We start from the raw sequence: 21,776 nt of genomic DNA on the forward strand, positions 1-21,776 counted from the left end.
ATCTGTCATCTTTACAATGATGTGCTTCTTCAAGGGATTTCTCAAAGCATTAAGTTTTCTTACACTATTTTAGTGAACAAGCAAATTTTATTGTGTTCATATCTTCTTTTCATTTAACAGGATAACTAATGATTTTCACAACTGAAATCAGCAAAAAATGTCAACCTTCTTTTAAAACGTTCTACATTTTTCTTTTATTATCTGTTCCTGCAGCTTTCTCCTGAGGCACAACACACTTCATAGATATATTATGAAAAACATAAATCAACTTTAATTTTAATAATAGTATTAATAATAATAGCTTAATATCTCTTCAGGTGCTTCCTTCGGGTTTAAAGACTTTTCACCCCAAACAGTGGGTATATCGGTATTTCTTTTAGAAATTTTAAACTGTTTGCGATGATTGAAAAATAATTCTGCGATGATCGTAAAGTATCTCCACCAACACAGTTAAAATGTTACTTTCAAATTTTCACTGGTTTTGTTGCTGATGGCACCGTTTTGTATTCTAAAATAATGTTGACACATTTTGCGCGCGATCAGTATAAAGCTTCAACTGAAATCTAGTAGTAGAAGCAAACAAACCAGAAAACACGATGCAACCATCACAGTAATGACAAGCTATATGAAATGGTATAGGTATTTTAAGAAAAAAGTAAAACTAGCTATCAATATTTCAAAGAAATAGCACAATGAAAACCCGTTCATTAAACTAAAAAAAAAACTATCAATAGCTAGAAACAAAAATGGAAGCTGAGGAAAGAGTTCCAGGCGATGGAAACACGGAAGATATTGCATGTTGGCAATCTACCGACCACACAATAGTACTTAAAGCAGATAAACCGATGCTAGCCATGGATCGATGATCGACATGTGGTCATGATTTGCGTAGCTTTTTGGTTATAATTTCCTTTTTCAGTTTTTTAAGCATTTCCTCAAACGTTTCACCAACGTCTTTGCGAGTTGCGCTGCTTTGTACCGGCAGAGGAGTCATCAACATCGAGCCATCTGGTGCTATGTAGGGGACCGGTTCATGTTTCATAGACATGTCACCATCTGTGGAGAAGGAACAATTTGAAGAGATTATAAGTCAATGGTACGGTAATGCGTAAAAACCGGACACCTTTAAGGAACATTCGTTTAAGAACTGTCTTGCGGAGATTAGAGGGTTTTTGCTTGAATAAGGCTTCGGGTCTTCGAGCTTTTGAGTTGACGAATGGAAAATATAATTAGGGATTGTACAGGTATAAATACTTTGCATTATTTCAAAGTTTATGAAAAGTATTGATACAATATTTACTACAAAATTGCCATAAAAAAAGAATCAAATGAATCGTGAAATAATTAAATGAATGAACATCAAATACAAAACAGTCGAAAATGCTGAACAAACAAATAGAAAAACTTACCTAAATCAGCATAATCAGTGCGACAGAAAGCGCGACGTCCACCAAAACTAACATCGTATTCGCTTAGTTTCGGATCGTTGCCACTAGAATCAATAGCCTTGTATGCGTCCTGTGGCCTTTCAAATGTAACAAACCCATATTTAGCCCTGAAATAAGATCATTCATTAGATGTAGTTCAATGCTTTTTAACAAAAAAACCCACCCTGATTCTTTGTAGTGTATAGTAACTTGCTTAATCCTTCCGTACTGGGTAAATTTGCGTTTGAGGTCCTCCCGCTTAAGCGCTGCCTCCAAACTTCCAACGTAGACAATGTTTCGTTCTATGAGAAGATAAACAAATAATCGATTAACAAATTTGTTATATGAATTCAATGGTCCAACTGACCAGGTGATTCACCAGGGCGCCTTCCAACTGTCTGACGCGAACGATTCCGTCCTCGGGACTCGGGTCGCGATGATGAACGAGATCGAGATCTCGACCGACTCGATCGGGACATGGATCGGGAATTTGATGACGAAAAGCTGCTACGGCTTGTTGAGCGGGAAGAATCGCTTCGAGAACGGCGTCTGCTTCGAGGAACACGTTTCTCGTGATCCCGGTCGTAGTACCGTCGTTGACTTCTTTGACGACGGCGTTCTGGTGACACACTGGAAGGCCGATGATGGCGATGGTAAGAATTGCTGCGACTCCGACGGCGTGGTGATCGAGAGCGACGGGAGCTGCACCGACTACGACTTCTTCGACGACTGCTGCTGCTACGGTAGGAGTGGACAGAGCGATGACGTGCTTCCTCGTGTTCAGAAGAAGAGCTTTTGCTGCGACGTCTTCTATATTGGCGCCGATTACGATCACGCGAGCGCTCAACACTGTGACGGCTTTGTTGACTCTGACGGGACGAACCGCAACTGCTTCGAGAAACGGTGCGTTGCTTTAGGGGTGACAGTTTTTTCAATGGAGGAAAGCGATCAGATGATGCGGTTTGAACACCGATTGACACGCCTTTCATTCGTTGTCGATCTTTTCGTAAATGCATTATAATTTTGTCTTCGCCATGCTGTTCGATTTTCGGTTGTTCGGCAGGAGCAGCAGAAACACTTGATGGGGTGTCTCCATAGTCATGTTCATAGCTGCCACCGGCTTTTTCGGGTTTGCCCGGAGAGAAAGCATTTGGTGGAGAAACACCAATACTGGGAGATCCCTGTTGACAGGCTTGACCTCCAGATATGTGACGTTTCTCCGAAGGAGCCTCTGCTAGAGTGTCAGTCTTGTTGTTGTTATTAATGTTGCTCTTTTTCTTTATAACTACTTCTTGAATGCTTGATATTAGTGAACTACTTGAAATGATAGCGGGCGCAGATGATTGGCAGCGTTTTATTGTGTCCTTGATATCGGACAAAAGTTCATTTTTGGGAATGTTCATCTTATCATCCTCGGAGACCGGCGGTTTTTTGTCTTTCATCTGATCTCGATTTGTTTCTTTAGGATTGATCGTTACTTCAGTGTTGCAACCCATCGACACGATGATGATTTCTTCGTAGTCTTTGTGCAATTTGAGCATTGTTTTTTCTGCATTTTTGTCATAGGGGATAGGATTGCCATGCTCATCGAAACCGATTGAGGTGATTTCGGCAAGTGGAACGATTTCAGGAACCGTTTTCGGAAGAATCTTCGCTTCAGACGACTTGATGACTGCTTCTTTTTTTAGTTGCTGCATTCGGAGAGCTTTGAGCTTGGCAGCCGAAATCGGATCTAGGGGAGTGGTTTTGTTTGTTATTTTTGTTTCCGCTGATTTGATTTGTTGCGATGAATCTGTACTGACAGTTGATTCAACACTCAATGAACAGTTGCTAATCGATTCACTAATTGTGGTCGAAGCACTCGTAATGCTGCTTCTGCTAGTGCTTTCTGCAACAGACAGAGAAGGAACTGATTCGTCTGCCGGGTGCTCTCTTCTTTTTTTGTATTCCTGTAGGTTAAGTTTCTTCTTCACTTTGACTGGGCATTCCACAGGGCTCCTACTGTTACAAGTATTAAAATTAATATTATCACCGCTACTAGTGCTAGTTGCATTGATCAGTTGGATTTCAGACTTGAGACTCTCTTCAGTTTTATTGGGGATAACTGCAGGTTGTTCACTAACTGCAACGACAGAAACAGCAGTCTGAACTCCGTTCAATTTATTTTGATTTATTTTTAGCAGAGAAATTTGCTTCGGTTGCGTTTGAGGTGGTTGCGCTACTACCGGCGGTGTTACGTTAACTATTCGTTCTACTTTTACGACAGCCGGCGAGATCGGCTCCTCTTTGACTAAAACCTTTTTCTCAACTGGACTTAAAGTTTGAGCTGATTTTTCACACGCGCTGTTATCTGTGTCAGCAGATTTGGTAGCGGCAGAGTCGCTTGGAATAGGGCGACTCTTATCACAGTTATCACCCGTTTTTTCTTTTTTGTCACCTGGTCCCGTCGCTTCAGTAGATCGTTTTTTGTTTTTGGACATTTTTTTCTTCTGGCGAAGCTGATCCAGGGTTGGCAGTAGGAACGGAATTTCAATAGCTTTGCGCACTGGAGCCGTCGAACCAACGAAAGATCCTGACTTAAGACCCTTTTTCGGTGAACAGTAATCATGGTCCAATTTTATATTACTCGTAGAAGATGTAAGAGGCTTTCTTTTTGAAACATCGGAAGATGGAACTTTGGGGATGGGCTTAGACTGTTTGCTGCTGCTGTTACCATTGCTCTTTTTATCAGCCGTATTAGCATTGCTCAATGTATGTTTGAGCTTGTGATTAGCATTAGTTAACTTACTTTTGGCCATCAGAGACAGCATTTTGTTACGTGCTAATTGTGCACCAGCGCTCAAAAGTTTAGTCTTGTTGTTTGTGGTGGAATTTTTAACGTTATTGGTGCTACTTTTCATTGCATTTTTGTCAGTTTTTATTTCAGGTATTTCAGATTTTACTGTCTGATGTGGTAATTGCGACTGGGGAGCAATTTTAGAAGCAATTGGTACTTTTGGGAACGGTTTTGGCTGATTTATCATTCCGTTTGGATTCCAAGTTGGGTCAGATTTGGTATCATCTTTGCGCTTTGGTTTACCGAGCGTCCGTTCTATTCCGAAAATCGTTACACAAGTACGACTATCAGTTTCAGAATCCGATTCTTCTGTTTCGCTTTCACTGTGTTCTACTATTCGCTTAGATTTGTTTGTGCAGCTTCTCCTAGTAACCGATGAATCTTGGAATTCACAATTCGAAGATACCATTAACTCACGAAGCACCTTGAGCTGCTTTCCGCGTGATTTGGGGGTTTTTTTCACTGGAGAAGTTTTAACATGTTTCTGGCGCTCCTGTTCCCTAGGTCCCGAAGCAGTCGAATCTGTAGTTCCAAAGTCATCTTCCGTAATATATGACGCTAAATCGAAATTGCTTCCTGCTAATTCTTGCACTAATCGATCATCTGATTCACTAGCTCGAACTGGAATACCTTTAAGAGGACTTAATTCATTCACTATTGCAGTTACATCCAAATCTTCGAAGCTCAAACTTGTGATATCATGTAAATTAGGTCCAACAATGGCAACCGGTGATTGTGGTAATGAAAAGGATTTTCTATTTATGCTCGTAGTACGCTTTCTTCGTTCGATGGCCATCATTTTTCGACGTTCTATAACTCGAGTCAAACTATCTTGTTCTTGTACTTGTTCTTCATCCGAATCTTGTTCCGGGTCTGATCTTTGCACATAATCTGACGGATGACTGGAGGCTGAAGATGTTGCACGACTACTACTGCAGCTGGTACTATTGCTACTGCTACTACTATTACTGTTGGTACTACTTCTGCTACTACTGCCACTGTTTCTGCTTTTGTTACTGCACCTACTTTTGCTACTAGCACTACTGCTCGAACTAGAACTACTGAAACGCCCATCCATCTTATCACTTTCTCTAGCACTTAATGTCGCGCTTGTGGTACTGCTTCCTCCATCAGAACCTTCCTCATCGGAATCACGGTGTAGATTCTGTAACTCTGGTTCTATATCATCACTATCTAAATTTTCAATTACCCGAAGGACATTAGCTTGATGTATCACGCGGTCGCCTGCACCAACCTCTTCTCCAACAGCTTTGGATGTTTGGTCACTGGGCGCAAATCCATATCCATTATAAAGATGCATCTGTTTCCCTTTTGTCATCTTATGCTGAATGACTAACTCTTCTTCATTCTCCTCTTCTTCTTCTTCCTCTTCTTCGGAATCATAATCACAGTTCGGATCTATCGAAATAACCTCTACGGCTGGTGACATTTCAACGTCCTCCTGCAAGAAATGGATGTTAACAATACAGTTAGAAGCTGTTCAGAGTAACCTATAATAGTGAAGTATCGGTTCAAAAGCAGAATAACAATTTTAGTGGTGTGATGCTTTTGAAATATCTGATACTTACATCCACTTCTTCATCATCTTCGAAGTTTTCGCAATCAGCATCGCCAACGATTGAATGGCCAAAGGCGGAAATGGTAAACCGATTACTAAAATCTTGCTCTTCGTTTTGATCATCATTGGCATCTTCTTCATCCGGAGCGAAAGCATTGCCATAGTGATGACCGACTGCCGGTATGCTGTACTGTAAACTGCGGAATCTACGAAACACCAAAAATCCACCAACAATTGGTCAAAATCTTCTTCCAAGATTCGCAAACTCTAACTTACCTTTCTTCAGGAAAGGCTTGAAATCCCGCCACGTAACCAACAGGACCACGTGTGTTTACGTAATGCGATGTAACCGAGCTGCTTTTCGCAGACGATACTTTTAAAATCCTTGATTCCATGTTTAGTTATTAACAATAATATTTTTAATAATAATATATTACAAATTCCTATGTTGATACACGACGGATACACTTTATGGTTGGTTTAGCAGAAACTCGCTTTTCAATTGGGAAAAATCCCGGTTCTGGACCACCTCTCTCCAGAACCGAGACCGTCTTCAGTCGACCTGGTCTGATAGAGCTTCAGAAACTAGGCGGCCTCGAAGTCACTGAAATTTGAAAAAAGAAAGAAGAAAAAACAAATGAATCTTACTCAGAGATTGAAAACGATATTGTAAAACAAATAATAACATTGAGTTATGGACTATAACCAAAAAATCGTCACACTTGTCTTCTTTTTATTATAAGCAGCAAAAAGACAACGCGATTAAATAAACTATCAGTATTCGGAGGTAGAAGAACAGAAATGGGGAATGAAACTAATGCTAACTGCCAAATTTGATACTGGGTGGTAAACACGTGCTTTTAAATATGGCAGATCAGAGATATGAAAATGCATTTGGCTGTATTGGTAACACGCCTGAAAGCTGTAACTAGAAAGATTTCGAAAATAACGTTGAAGGTTGCTTTCTAAATGTGCTTAAATTAGGAATATTTTTCATTAGGTTTGGTATCTAGTACATTCCAAAGAACAACACTTTTGAAGAAAAAATTTACAGTTATAAAAGACGTTGTTTGATTGGGGATCACATAATATCGCGCCCTAGTGCCGTTGAATGGTTGGAGTATATTGACAAGATATGAAGAACATTTAGTGGTGACGATTTTATGAAACATAAGGCATGACCAGGGTGGCCACTCAAAATCAATTTTTGATTTCCCGCATTTTTCCCCTTTTTCCCGCGTGGTCTCTATAAATTCCCGGTTTTATACAACAGAAAACCAAAAAAAAATCGAATATTCATTTTTGAAACCATATAAACGAAAATCGATTAAGCTTTTTTATTGGTAAATGATCTTTAAATGATTTTTGTTTCAGTTCTGTTTATCAATTAACCTACAGACCATTAGATTGATATGCAGATTTTTTTAAATTTTTAAAATTTTGTCCCTCGTGTCGAACATGTTAAACAAAAGAAAAAGGGCTTATCAATTCAAATATGTTTGATTATCATTTTTCAATTTTATTTGTATCTCAGATATTTTTAGGTATTTTAATTTTTTCGTCCATCAAGCTTAGCGTCGGAAAGCACCTTCAATTTTTTCGCTTCCAGTTCCTTAGCCTCCTTTTCTGCCTCTCGCTTCCGTTTCGCTATAGTTTCAGTCAGTTTTTGGAAATATCGGGATTAACGCACGATAAATACCGAGTGATGGGATAAGTCAAGGGAGATCGTATAGCCATTTTATTCAAAAATCCACAGTAGAACGAACGATAGCTATTTCGGAATATAAGGATATATTTGTCGGAAACATGACCAGACTCTTTTGCTTTCTTAATTGCCGATTTAGTTGAGAATCCAATTTCTAAGCTTCCAGGAGGTAGAAGAGTTTAATTCCAATAAGTGTTTTGGTAGTACAAATTTTCATACTTGGTTAGCAAAGTGATACCAAATTTTGCTAAAACTGAGACCATGCGATTTTCATAGCAGCGATATTCATAACATTATAAGGCCATTGTAACGCCGCAGTGTAATACAATATAGATGACAAATTTTTCACCACTAAATCTCATATTTTGATTAGCACTTATGATAACACATTTTTATAACTGACCTGAATGGAAAATATATATTCTAAATTCTAATTGAAGCCACCTGTGGCGTAGAGGATAGCCTTCAAGTCTTCTAAGCCAGGGGTTGGTTGGTTTTAGCATTTGTAAGATGTTAGCCATCATATCCTCGAAAGAGGTACGCTTAGAGTTAAGAAAAAGGAATCTCTTCGAGGAAACATCATGTTTCATTGAGATCCTGTATGTGTATGTGTTCGTTAAAAAAAAGTAACGGTTATTTCTTGTTATCATTGAAAAACATTTCATTCAAACAATTTGGAAGATGTTTGTCTCTTAAAAGTTTAAACTAATCAAGTCGAAAACGCATATATTTTGGTGTAGATTTTTGTACGCGACTAAAAGTAAAAAAAGAAATGTAAAAATATTCACATAACTTGAGAAAATGTTATTTTGTTGTATTATTTGGGATTTTAGAGCAGAATGCTCGGATGTTGCCAAAATCGAACGGAGTCTGTAGTTAGTTTGAGAGTTTAAAACGTCATGAATAAATTTCTTACCAAATTTCATAAATTTTGATTTCAGGTTTGAGTTTCATAAAATGAAGCATACCTCGATGATGCATAATTTTTGGGTAAATTGTACAGCAAATGTTGCTATAACTTTGGTCTCAGTTTTGAGTTTTGTATGATGGCTTATTTTGCTATCGGTATAAGTTCTACAGTAAGTTTTGCTTCAATTATGCTGTTAATGCAAAAATTGGTCTCAGCTTGCTATCAATAAAAGTAAATTTGAAACCTTAGTTACACGCTCTTCTTTTTAAACTCAAAATTAAGTTGTTTTGGTTCAAAACAGCACTTCGGTGGCTTCCCTCAACTTTGAGTTTGACTGGGCAACAGCAAAACTAAGTTCTGATAGGCATACTCAATACTAAGTTCGGCAGCCGAACTCGAATTTATCCTTTTTTTTCGAGGGTAGCTGATTTTCAGGGAATTAAAGGATGATTAAAATTTGTTGTACCCGGATGTTGCTGTTCCGGTACATTGCATTGCAATTACAGAGCGGTGGAATGTTTTGACATTCCCGGTCAAAGAAAACTTCCGGATGTTACTTCCCACGGGAAGTAAACAACATCCGGAAGTTTCCGGACATTCCAAGCCGCTCACCATATGATGACAATGACGGACAGAATTTTACGCTGACACGGTGAACATGCATTTCATTATGAAGTTCCTTTATAGTCTTCCGATAATTGTTCCGGAACGACATAATTTTGCGACGTGTTCGTTGGTTGCTGTTCCGGTTCGGACTGAACTCGCTAAGTGTTTTCAGTCCAACAAAGAGAGTTCAATTTTTAGTTCATAAGGTCTAACTCAGCTTTGATCCCTCGCCGAAGGAAAAAAAGGGATCAATTTTGAGTTCGCAGTTCGAACTCCGTTTTGATCCATCGCAAGGAGGAAAAAAGGGTACTTAACTTTAAGTTCATAGAATCGAACTATGTTTTGAACCTCGGTCGAACTTAATTTTGAGTTAAAAAAAAAGAGCGTGTATGCATTATTTTGCACTTAAACTAAATTTGACATAAAAAAGCTATTATTTTTGGCCTTCATAGCTCATTTTGGTTACTGTTTGCTATCGATTCAGGCATCAAAGTCTGCTCGGGTTTCAACATGGTTTCTGTCAACTGGTAGGTGTTCAATGAGGCAATGTTTTGGTCGAAACTAGTCAGGTCGTTGTTCAATGAAGCAAGTTCAAACTAATCGAAACCGATCCAGCTCGGTAGGAGGATTCGTTTCGACCTGGTAGAAATCGGTCGAAGTCAATTGGAAAGAGACTGGTGAATATCAACAGTCAATTTCCACTTGTTTCTACCTATTTTGACTAAACTTCATTGAACAGACTTTCACTGGGCCAAAAATTCCCGACTTTTCGAAAAAATTCCCGGCTTTTTCCCGGTTTTTTCCCGTTGGATTTCAAATCCCGTCATTTTCCCGCTTTTCCCGGATGGGTGGCCACCCTGCATGACCGAACTTTAAAAAAATTGTAAAACGAATATCCACCAAATAACTTATGTTGCAAATGAGTTAACCGATCTAAACGGGATAAATTAAAGACGGAACGTACTCAAACATCAAGCGGGATTTTTATTCTGTCGAGAGCTCTTGCAGAAATTGTAGGAAGCAGGAAATCACACGCAATAAAATATGGTAAAATTCATGTTTTAAAAAGTTTTAATTTGATGTTATGGTTTAGGAAACTTGACTTGAGCTTTATGTTTCTAAACACGCCGTAAATTTTACCGCATTGGTTTAAAACGTGGTTATCATAGTGAAATACTATCAACGATAAATCCTAAGCCTGTAACCAAAATAAAAACGTTTTCACGTCCCTCCCTATCGCATCACAAGACGAAGAAAGATGGAAATAAATACCGGCCAACACCATGCAGGCAGCCAGCGAACCGAGCACTGTGCGTGTGTATGTAGCAAAAGCAACAAAAAAAAACATTTCATTTAATTCAATCCACCGGCAAACAACCACCTGCCAAGCTGCCCGGCTGAAGCTCAAATAGTACACTGGTTAAGATGTCGGACTGCAAGACGAAATAGTTGGTGATGTGAATTCGACTCTCCCGACGGCGCTGTGGTTTTTTTTAATTTTCTTGTTTCTGGTATGAATTATCCAATAGGAAGGAAATCCCATAATATGTTTTTCTTGTTTCGCTTGAATGTAGTGGTCATGCATCATTTTGGTTGGGAGCTCGAGTCCAGTAGTGCTTTTTCAAACAAACCATCTTCGGCACAGTGCACATTTTCGGCACAGAGATTTGCTAAATAGGCATTGGATTTTAGCAACCTCTTCTATGGGTGTATAATAAAAATGCAGGACTCACAGCAAAAATTTGTACCTAATGATTGATCAATACGAAGCTATTATTTTCAAAAATTAATTATGAAAACAATTGTATTTATGTGAACTAAATAAAGCATCCTACCACAAGTTGTCCACAACAAAGGGTTACAGATAACAGCTGGTGGGTGAGAATATTGTGTTCTAGAGAAGTGACATAACAGGCATAACCGACCCATAGTACATATTAAGGGCCCTCGATCTCCTCAACAGCGTACACAGCCCCCCATTTTTTGTCCCCTTGAACATATATACAAAACAATACCGATCCGATCCGATTTAGAGAAGTCACCGATGGCCATTATCGTCTAAGTTCAGCTCAGATCATTCGGCATATGTGCGGCGGTGTCTAAATTTAACCAACGATTAGGTACTGCGAACCGAGGCAAACGCTTTGTGATTTAATGACAAATCTATGCTACGACAACGAGGTTATAGCGCGCGATTCCGGCCACCACCCGCCCAAAAGGTCGCACACGCGCACTCAAGGAATGTGTACGTTCCATTAACCCGAAATACCGAAGGCATGATTGAAGATGGTTTATACACAGAAAAATTCTTAAAAACTTATGTTCTTTCTGTCAGTGTTTTGAGAACTTTCATTTAAAAATTCATTTGTTCCGTCATCTAAATATTTGTCAGCTGATCACCTGAGAAGGGAAACCGTCTATCATGCCGCACGAGTTCTCCCATTCATAAATCATAGCCAAGGGCGCCAACTACTATCACAAACTGTCACCGGACCGGAATCTTATACCGGCCGGTGTAAATAGAGCTGGGTCTGATTTTCATATCTAGCATCACGTGTGTATGGAGCATCCGTACCTTGGCTACCTCCGTCAATTGTCTTAGGTAATTTGATTTTGTTATCTATTTTCAGCGGCAAGTGTTCCCTCCTTTAGACAAATATTTTAGCACTTGCATAGAATTGCATAACTGTAAGCGAGAGTTCCCGAGGCAGCAAATGTTTCTCGTGAACATGTGAGGATGGAACCGCGCCGGTTGCCAGTTGGAAGCTGATGGGCTTGAGGCCGCATACGATGGCGAGGTTTGGCAACTGAAAATAGTAAAAATAGATAAGACCATCGTCGTTGTGCTGTCGAAATGGAGCGTTTTCCACACAAGATGACCATTTGATCTATTAGCATGTAAGGCAAATTGACCGAACTTTAGCTGACTTCATACTTTTTTGTTCATTTGAGAAAACCAGTGCGTCTTCTTTTTCAAGGTTGTACAGATTAGAAACGAACATTAGAAGTAACTTGACTGAATATCTTTCTGGTGGCTCCAACTTCCGCTTTGATATAACAAAATATATGACTTTTTCATAAAACAAAAAAAAATTAGTCTTTGGGATGTCGATACATTTTTTTCACTCTTTAAATTATGCTTCAAACTTAGAAAATTTCATGGATAGACAAACATTTTTTTGCGAAAAAAAAAGACAAAAACACAGTACGGTAAGGTGTGCTGGCTGAGCATTCTCGCGGCAAACGAACATAACGAAAATTCTCGTATAAAGGTCTGCAATGTGTTAATAAACTGATGACTGTTTTACACGGTTTTTGCTCAGGTTTTTCATATGGTATTTTTTCAGCTTGCGCGTTTTATAAATTATCAAAAAAAAACAACAAATTATACACTACTGCTGCACTGGATCGAAATCTTTAGATAACAGGATTATACATATATCGACCAGTGGTCGGAAAATCGCTCAAGAAAAGCAATCAGGAATGGTTTCTAGCTAGAATGATGCTACCTTCGAGTGCTGTGATACGCACGTGGTAAAAGTACCCATTGAATATATGTCGAAAATCAACACTAACTTGATACAAGAAGATATACCATGCCCCACCGGAGGCTACCGTTGCTATTCGTCACGTGGCTAATCGACGGTGATCGACATACTTGGTGATACATTTTGAACGTCGCTCCTTCAATCATTCCCGAACGTCTATCCTCGCATCATTGTTGATAATGCTCGTTATTGATAGACGATCATTAATGTTTCAAAAGGAAAAATCTGAATAAATACCAGGACCACATGTTCAAAAAAGCTGTAGCACATGCTGGACAGTTCATTGCAATTAGCTAGTCATGATTTCGTCCTTCTAGGCAAAACGAAAAATAAAAAATCATCTGATAGCCTACATAGATCGCTCAGAACTGATACATATCAGTTATGAATCTAAAGGTTGAAAGTCGTTAGGGGAAGGAAATCAGCATCGAGACGTTCGTTGCTGATAGTCTGCGTCCTTTTTTACCTCATCATTTATCGCAAAAGTGTTTCAAATACAGAAGCGACGTTGTCATGCATGATTGTTTGTATGATTTGGTTGAAGAAGGAAAATTTGACTGCTTTGATTTTTTGGCTCTGAATGTAGTCAAGCATGGCTCAGTGAAAATGATTGATTTTCGGAAGCATGATATCGACGACTAAAGTAATGTGATGGTCGGCGATAAAAACTTCTAAGAGTTTTCGGTTCCAAAACTTCTTCATTTCTACTTATTAATATAGGTTTCAAGACAATATTTATTGCAAAAAAATATTTAACAGTGCTTATCAACGATCCTTTCTCTTGTCCTTCAACTTAAAATTTAAAATAAAATTTGATGGGCCGGCCCATGATACATTCACCTTTCGTCTCAATTATTGTTACAAAATTTAACAGTTAGCGAAGTATTGCGCGAAAGTAGTCATGTAATACCTCGCTAGGTACACAGCAGTGATGTTAATGGAATTAATTGTTTTTCAATGCCTAAAGACACGCTCCCTTTCAACACCTAATAACTTTTTTTGTCTAATAGGATATGAAGTTATGGTCCTGGTCAAAGTTGTTCTGCGGAGAATTTTCTCTAGAAACTTTATAAATTCCACTGGCAGACTCGGTTCCACAGAAGAAACAAAAATGATGTTGATTTTTCAGTACAAAATATTAAATTTTCCCATACAAACCTAAAAGTTCCAAGTTACTCAATTGTAAACGTTACTAAAATTTTTTATAAAAAATCGTCAATGAGTTTTAAACCAAAACGACTCAGATTAAGATGTGACTAAGATGTGACAAATTACGTCAACTTTTCAATCCACTTTTCAAAATTTATCTGGTATGACTTAAACAATTTTGACGGTTGATTGATTGAAAAGTAGTGTTTTGACACCACTTTATTGTGGTCATAATCTTTAAAAAAATTTAAAAATATATATCCTCATGCTTCTAACTTCAGCTTTCTTGGACACTGAGTGATTTTTTTTAGCATTCCATAGCTGATCTACATTCTTTTTCCGAAGCATGTTTTTCCGTGTTTTTTTCATAGACTTTGAAAAACGAAAAACTGAAGTGTTGTAGGAGAACAACATACAGAAATTTACGCGAACTCTTGCGTTTTTGTCTGTTTTCGCTCATGGCGTCGGTATCGAAATTAGACAAAGTTAGGTAGGTTCAGCGTATTTGGCTAGAAAGGAGTGTACTGCCCTATTCACATATGAGTCCCATGTGAAAAAACTGCGAACCGAGAAAAACGCTTGTGAAGTTTGAAACTTGTTTTCGTGAAAATATTCGTATACATCATTTGTTGGTAAAACCAATCAATAGTTCGGATAGATTTTGACAGATCCTGATTCAAATGATTTCAATCGATGTTTTTTTAGGTCGAGTGGGATGATTTTTTTTTCCAAAACTTTGTTTTCATTCTTCAATTGCTGCGAATTGATCAGACTTCAATTTAATTTAATGTAATTTGTTACACATGCGTAACATACGTATGGATAGTTCCGACCAAAAGTTAGCTGGATTCCAATACAAAGCACAAGACTTGTTTTCGAAACAACACTTCAAACCACCCACCGAGGATCCATCCTGACCGAAGACTATTAATCTATTAAGCGTTTTTCATCGTTGTTCATTTTTGTCGAAAAAAACATTTTGGGAGAGTTTTCCAGTTACTTATTAATGTTTCTTGTGATTAAGAAACAGATTTCTTCGTAATCATTTTGCTACTATACGTTCAATATTTTTAGCATTAAATTATTGATTTACTTCATTTTCTATCTACAGTTTCCTTCAATTGTGCTGAATTTTGGTCATGGGATTCATATGCGAATAATTTTCACATGAGACACACCAGGGGTAATATTTTTTTTTTATTTTCGGAAGAAACTTCGACAGACAACCGGTTTTATAGGTAAATGGGACCACAAGGAGCGTTTTCCATCGATAACTCAAAAACGTTGGAAATGCACATGGGGCTCATATGCGAATAGGGACAGTGTAGGCAACGTTCGACGCCAAAACAACGTTTTGGTTGTTTTTGCTGCCGAAAAAAGCAATCAAAATTTTTAAGCGAGTTTATTTCAAAATATATTTTTTAATTCTTGCGTATTTTACTGCAAATTTAAAAGCTGTTGAACTGTAGGAAGAAAATAAAATTGCGGTGCATACCAATGAGTTTGTTGATTTATAATATAATCTTAGCAAAACTTTTCATGAAATTATTGAATGCTGTAGCAAGCAAGGCTGAAGTTTAAAAAAAATTTAAATGAATTCAGATTTTTTATTATTTTGAAATGGTCATAACTTTTTCATTAAAATAAATACTTGGCATCCTCTCAAGACAAACTTCATTTAAAGTTTACTTGAAACCCTGGATATTCGATATGCAAAAAAATCGTCTTCTATACAAACTTTCATGCAAAACTGAAACTCCTTGCGTTTATTCAGGAATCAATAAAATCATCTCAAATTTTTCACAGATATTTGGAGACCCAAAAGGCATCCAAAAACATATGGGAGCCGTACTGCCGCTGCCGGCAAGTCTGTCCCATATGCAAAAACAACGAACCGAGAAAAACGGCTTTAAAGATTTTTATAAACTTTCGTGGATTTCTCGGTTGAAACTTTACCTTTTCAACTTCTTTCTTCACAGATATTTAGATAATTGTTGTAGAATTTCGTCCAATGTGTTTTTGATTTGGAAGTTGTTGATGCGGAGGAGAAAATAATGATGGGACAGCCTTGCGAGTATATTTCGCATGCGGATTAAATATACCCGCAAAGCTGTCCCATATTTGGCTTTTCTTTTGTCAGTTGATCATTTGATTCTCTCTATCTGCGCTGTATTTACTGGTTGTTTACTGATCAAAATAAGTTTGAAATGATGTTAATGACATGTTTAGATAGTCAAAGATAAAGAAAGTTTATCGTAAGAATTGAGTGGGTCTAAAATAAAATGAATAACAACGTTCCATGAATAAAACAACCTGTACCATCATATTTTGGAAAGTTTTTCGGCGATTATCTTTTTAGAAAGACTATTAATACCTTCAAATTAAATTAATGCTGAATCAGAAACAGTAAAGTATCTCGGCTGCAAATATTTGATAAAAAAAATCAATTCAATATGACTTAAGCGTGTGCTACCAGGTACGCGTATTTTTGTTCATAGATTTTATGAAAGTCCAAGCAGCAAGTAACAGCATGACAAAAACCTAAAAAATATGGCTTTGTAGCTGACTATTTTCCATGTTTTACAAAGAACAATTCAATAAGCTTCATGCGAAATTAAAAAAAAATAACAGTTTGATGGAATTTACCCATTAGGCTAAACTTAGCTTGTAAAAATTATGAAGATTGTTATTTTTAACTTTACTGTAGGGGAGAGTGGGGTATCGTGGGCCATGGGGAAACGTGGGCCACTTTTAATATCTCAGATGTGTGTTGAGATAAATATCTCAAACCAACTGTCATCGCCGTCGCTTTGTGTGAGCATATATTTCTATATGTTGTTGACTGAAATACGCATCATATGCTTCTTTTATTTACCAAGCTTAAAAAAGTTAGAAAAATTTACTTGCATAATTAAAAAAACACCCGCTAATTTCTTCGATGAGGAACCTAAAGTGCATAACAAAAATATGCTCATACGCTTATGATCTTAGTTTTGTCATGATCTTTCACGTGGAAAAGGAATTTTTGATGAAACATCAATCAGTTACACAAACGCAACCAATTTGAAAATCATAGCTTGTGGGGAATCGTGGGCCACATATCTTGAACCACCTATATTTTTATGTTTTTATACACATTCAGAACTTAAAATTCGTTTTTCCTATCTGTAAAGTTTTCTTATGCCAAATGAAGAGTTAGGAAAAATATTTTGTCCATCTTATATAAAAATTTTGCCAAAACGTTCGCGAGTCAGGTTTTGGAATTTATGCGATCATACACAGTTCTCTTTTTTATTTCATCATCTGAAATTGCTTTAAAATAACGAAATGAATTAGGAAATCATAGTTTTGGGTCAACTCATAAACTTTGCATGTTATTTGGTCAATTTGGATTTGGTGGCCCACGATTCCCCACCATTTTTCAAAATCGAAAAAATATTGCTTTTTTTAATAAAGTCAAAACTTGGGGAATTTAACTTATTAAAAATTAAAGAAAAATGCCTTATGATACCTTAAAAATGTAGAAAACCAAACCATTTTTAATTTTCATTTAATCTTTTATAATGAAAAAGTTATGGAACAAAGAAAAAAAGTGGCCCATGATTCCCCACTCTCCCATACTGTTTTATCTAGTCTAACTTTCGCAATTTCAATGAATGCTTATTTTGTCGCACACATTGTATGAATATTTGTAAAATTAACTTAAATTAGAGGAGCAATTTTGAAGCATTCTGTATAAATAAACATATGGGACAGCTTTGCGGGTATATTTCATATGGGACAGACATGACTTGGTATTTTTTCATATGTGTTGAGAACAAAGTTATGAAAGTTTTTAGTCTAAATTGAATAACTAACTGTATTTGAACGATTTTTGAGATAAACTGAAAAACGACGAAAATGCATATGGAACAGTCTTGCGAATAGCGGCAGCATACATGGGAGTCAAATTTTGCAGCTATCTATTACTACATATCTAACAACATTTTTGTGCTACACGGAAAATAATAAAATGATAAAATTAACCGATGGATGTTGAACGCTTGTGATAACCAAAAAGGTAATTTCTACCTCTTCGAGGTGAACATCACCTGAATTGAGCTGAGGGTACAATTTACCTAGAAAAAAGGTAAACACAAAAAAGGTACTTTCTACCTCGTTCTCTGTGAAACGGGTTCCCAGATTTCAGTTCGTACATTCCTACACTTAAAAGATCTAGAAGATGGGAAACTGTCTCTAAACTAGTCTCTAGCTGGCGATAAGAAGTGGCAACTACGTATAGGAAAAGCTGGCGATGGAATCCGCGTTGTCCTTTGAGTGGACGGACAGACAACATACGGTGATGACAACAACACAATGTGAGGTGAGACGCGCGAGGTAACGACGAGACGCGCTGTCACGCTGCTGATAAACTCACGAGTTCACTGACGTAAAATGCCCGACGCCCGGTCGCACACCGATCAACATCTTTTTATTGGTCTTCTACGTCTTCTAGCTTCTATACTATATGAAATCTCGATGGTGAGCGAAAAATGTGTGTAAAAAAGATAATTTTTGTGTAAACACAAAACCGCACAAAAACATCATGACATAACTATGTATCTATAAGTTTTTCTTCGTCAAAATATACAAATATTGAAGTTTCAGGATTAATTTGTCCATATATAAAGCTATCGAATAAAATATTTGTAAACGTAAAAAATATTCGAACATATGACTCGCCGTTCTGTTACACTTGAGCTTTTAACAGCACCCTGTACTTGTAACCTGGGAAAATCAAGAGGGATGATTGAATAATCGGTTCCCACACTTCTAATCTGGTTCGGTTTTTCGTTCATGCAGGTATTTCCTCTGTCCAATAAACCACACTTTAACACTCGTCGCACTTAGCGAGCAAGACAACGCGTTTTAAACTGTCACGAGATTTGGCACGGCGTCAAACGATGCTTTTCGTTGTGTATATAGGTAGATATCTATAATCGGTTGATTGACTCAAGAAGCTTCAGCAACGTTTCAACAGATCAATCTTTTATAACGAAAAAAATTACTGGCTCCGAATTAATCCGAAACTTGAAAGATTTAGCTTTGAATTACCATTCAAATATTTTCACCAGTACAAAATACGTTAAAACATTAATCCTTTTTTGAGGTACACATCGAGCTAAAAGTAGAAACAAAGAAAAAGGAAACTCAATCAGAAAAACGGCGGTCATCTGGACGACCAGCAATCTTAATCTGTGTGGAAAAAATCAGAACGGAAACCGGCTATAGGTAGCTGTTTGTTTTATTTATGCACTTTTTGCGCAGCATTTTCCAAAAGACGATGCCCCCGGAAAATTATTTGGTTCTATGCAGCTGTAACTTTTAGCAGCAAATAAACACGTTAACAAACTTCTGTTATCAAATTGTCATAGAACTTTTAATCGACACCGAAATAGAATGAGCATGATAAGTAATATGATGGAATTTTTTTTCTGAATTTTTATTGCTTGATCAGGATACCATTTTGCCAAAACAGTTAAAGAATTTGACTATATTTAAATTTTAAATTGAACTACATAGTTCCTTTACAGGGGACTGAAAGAAAAAGTTTCTCGAAGGGTTTCAAATTCTTCGATAAATTTGGCTACATAAATTTAAACATCTTTGCTTTTCCTGAGAAATCAATACATTGCATTGTAATGAAAACGATTCAAACAAAATCACTTTAAACGTACACGTTTCAAAAAATTACATTAAACTCATAGTATCAAAATAAGTTAAAGAAAATTTCAAGTCTATCAGAAATATTGTATAAGCCATAATTCAAAAATAAAAAGAAATAAAATAAACATTCTGAAGTACCTATGCAGGTGGGTTCATCAAATTTAATTCCATTTTGTTTGATGGCTTCTTTTTAAATAGTTGTCAATTGAATTATTTAAGTACGGTAGTTTTTGAAACTTCTTCTGTTCTTTCTGACATACATACTTTATTTTTATCTATCAATTCTCAACAAAAAAAAAATACGCACGTCGACCACCTCGACTCTTGACTGTAAAATAAGACAAAGCCGAAGAAAAAGAACCCACTTGCGCTAAATGGAGATCTCACGGGCCACCATTAGCATCATCAACAGCGTCGTCGTCGTCGTCGTCTTCGGTGTCGTATGGCAGCCCTTGAGTCTTTGTTTACACCATAATATGAGATCAGGATCATTTAAACTGGTGCAAATCGAAAATATTTTCAATTTCTTTGTTGTGAAATAAGATTTTTCAACTGCGACACACCAGCTGGCGACAAGGTGAAATGATAATTGGGAAAAACCACCTTTTGGAAGATATTGTCCTTATATATCTTTTATAGGATGATGAATTCAACTTCAAGAATTCAGAAAATTCGTAAAAAAAACAAAAAATTACAGTGCAATTAACTCTTCTTCTAATGCGTCATTAGATGATACATCCATATCAGTAGAAATACAGATCTACAAAAAAGAAAAAAATGTATACATGTTTTGATTAGATAATATTTTCTAGAATTTGTGGTCTAAAAAAATTCCGAGATGTATTTACAAATATTGTTACAAAAATACAGATTATTTATTCTGATTTATAATATATTTATATTATGATTTGTAAATACAGGTTGCTTAACAACGTCCTGGTGGTGTTCGGGTCCCAAAACAGCAACATCATGACGGTACTTCTGCGAGATAATGGGGTTAGCTGTGGATCTTACGAGCCCGTGACTGAGAAAAAACTATCAACGAGCAATAAACATGAAATTTGGGATGGAAATCGGCAAAGACCCTCGCGACGAAAAGGGACTAGCGATTGGAAACTTAGAACATGGAACTGCCAGGCTCTAAATTTCATGGGCAGTACCCACAAGCTCTCCAAAGCGTTGAAGAGCCGCAAATTCGACAACGTATGGTATGCTGACAGAGCTCCAGGATACGTACATTCTGAGATGGTCATACCATCTACCAGAGCTGCGGCAATACACACGAGCTTGGAACAGCTTTAATAGTTATGGGGAAGATGCAGACGCACGTGATCGGGTGGTTGTTGATCGACTCACGAATGTACCGGTTGAGAATCAAGGACCAGTTCTTCAAATATCAGCATCATCAACGTGCACAGCCCTCACCTCGAAAGTACCGTTGACGACAAAGGCGAATTTAAGGTTACCATGACATCGAGCATATTGTTTGGTCGTGTGAGGTCCATCTTGTCGCCAGAACGAATTTAATAGACTCCCTTAGGGCCCGAGGAAAACCACCTAATGTTCCAGTTAGAGATGTACTAGCTGTGCTAGATTTGGACTACATGTTCGAAATCTACCTTTTTATAAAAGCTATCGATCTTCGTCTATAATTTCTTTTTTATTTTCATATTTCCCTTTCTATCTTCCTTTCTCCTCTCACAAAGTGTTAAGTTAAGAAAACAATTGTAAACAACAAAATCGATTTTGGCTCCTTAAAGCCTAAAGGTATGAGCCGTTTCAAATAAAGAATTGTTAAAAAAAAAAAACAAAGGCGAACTCAAACCGGCAATTGGAAGGTTCAGCGCGCACCAGCTGACCAACGAAAACGACCTAACGCTCATATATTTCGCCGCCTGCGAACGAATATCCGTTCGTAGTACATTTTTACAGTACCGTCTCCCACGCAAGTACACTTGGAAATCACCGTACCCAACGCAATCACAGATCGATCACGTTTTGATAGATAGCCGGCACTTCTTGGACATCATCGATGTCAGATCCTGTCGAGGCGCCAACATCGAGTGATGGCGAAGATGCGCCCAAAACTCTCCGTTGTGAACAACATACGAAACCGACGCCCGCCTCGGTTAAATTTCGCCCGACTGGAGCAACCCGAGGTCGCAGCAGACTATGTGCAAACGCTCGAAGCAAGCTATTCATAGGCTTCAAAGCCGCATACGACACGATCGACCGTGACGGACTATGGAAAATCATTGACATGATCGGCTTCTCCGGGAAGTTTACCAGACTGTGTAAGGATTTCGGGTG

General features: G+C 37.5%; 1 protein-coding gene across 3 annotated transcripts in view; it reads right to left on the minus strand.

Moving 5' to 3' along the window:
* Positions 1–86: 86 nt before the first annotated feature.
* Positions 87–21,776, minus strand: part of LOC129744800 (serine/arginine repetitive matrix protein 2-like) — a 44,767-nt gene continuing 23,077 nt past the window's right edge. For all 3 annotated transcript variants that reach the window (XM_055737510.1, XM_055737526.1, XM_055737517.1), the window contains exons 2-7: positions 6,119–6,446; positions 5,853–6,048; positions 1,795–5,725; positions 1,612–1,729; positions 1,410–1,555; positions 87–1,056 (exon numbers count right to left, since the gene is read on the minus strand). In XM_055737510.1, coding sequence (XP_055593485.1) covers positions 878–1,056; positions 1,410–1,555; positions 1,612–1,729; positions 1,795–5,725; positions 5,853–6,048; positions 6,119–6,237 — 4,689 coding nt within the window. In that variant the 5' untranslated portion in view covers positions 6,238–6,446 and the 3' untranslated portion in view covers positions 87–877. The remainder of the gene's footprint in view (positions 1,057–1,409; positions 1,556–1,611; positions 1,730–1,794; positions 5,726–5,852; positions 6,049–6,118; positions 6,447–21,776) is intronic.

This window comes from Uranotaenia lowii, chromosome 1 (genome assembly GCF_029784155.1).
Source record: "Uranotaenia lowii strain MFRU-FL chromosome 1, ASM2978415v1, whole genome shotgun sequence".
NCBI classification, from domain to species: Eukaryota; Metazoa; Arthropoda; class Insecta; order Diptera; family Culicidae; genus Uranotaenia; species Uranotaenia lowii.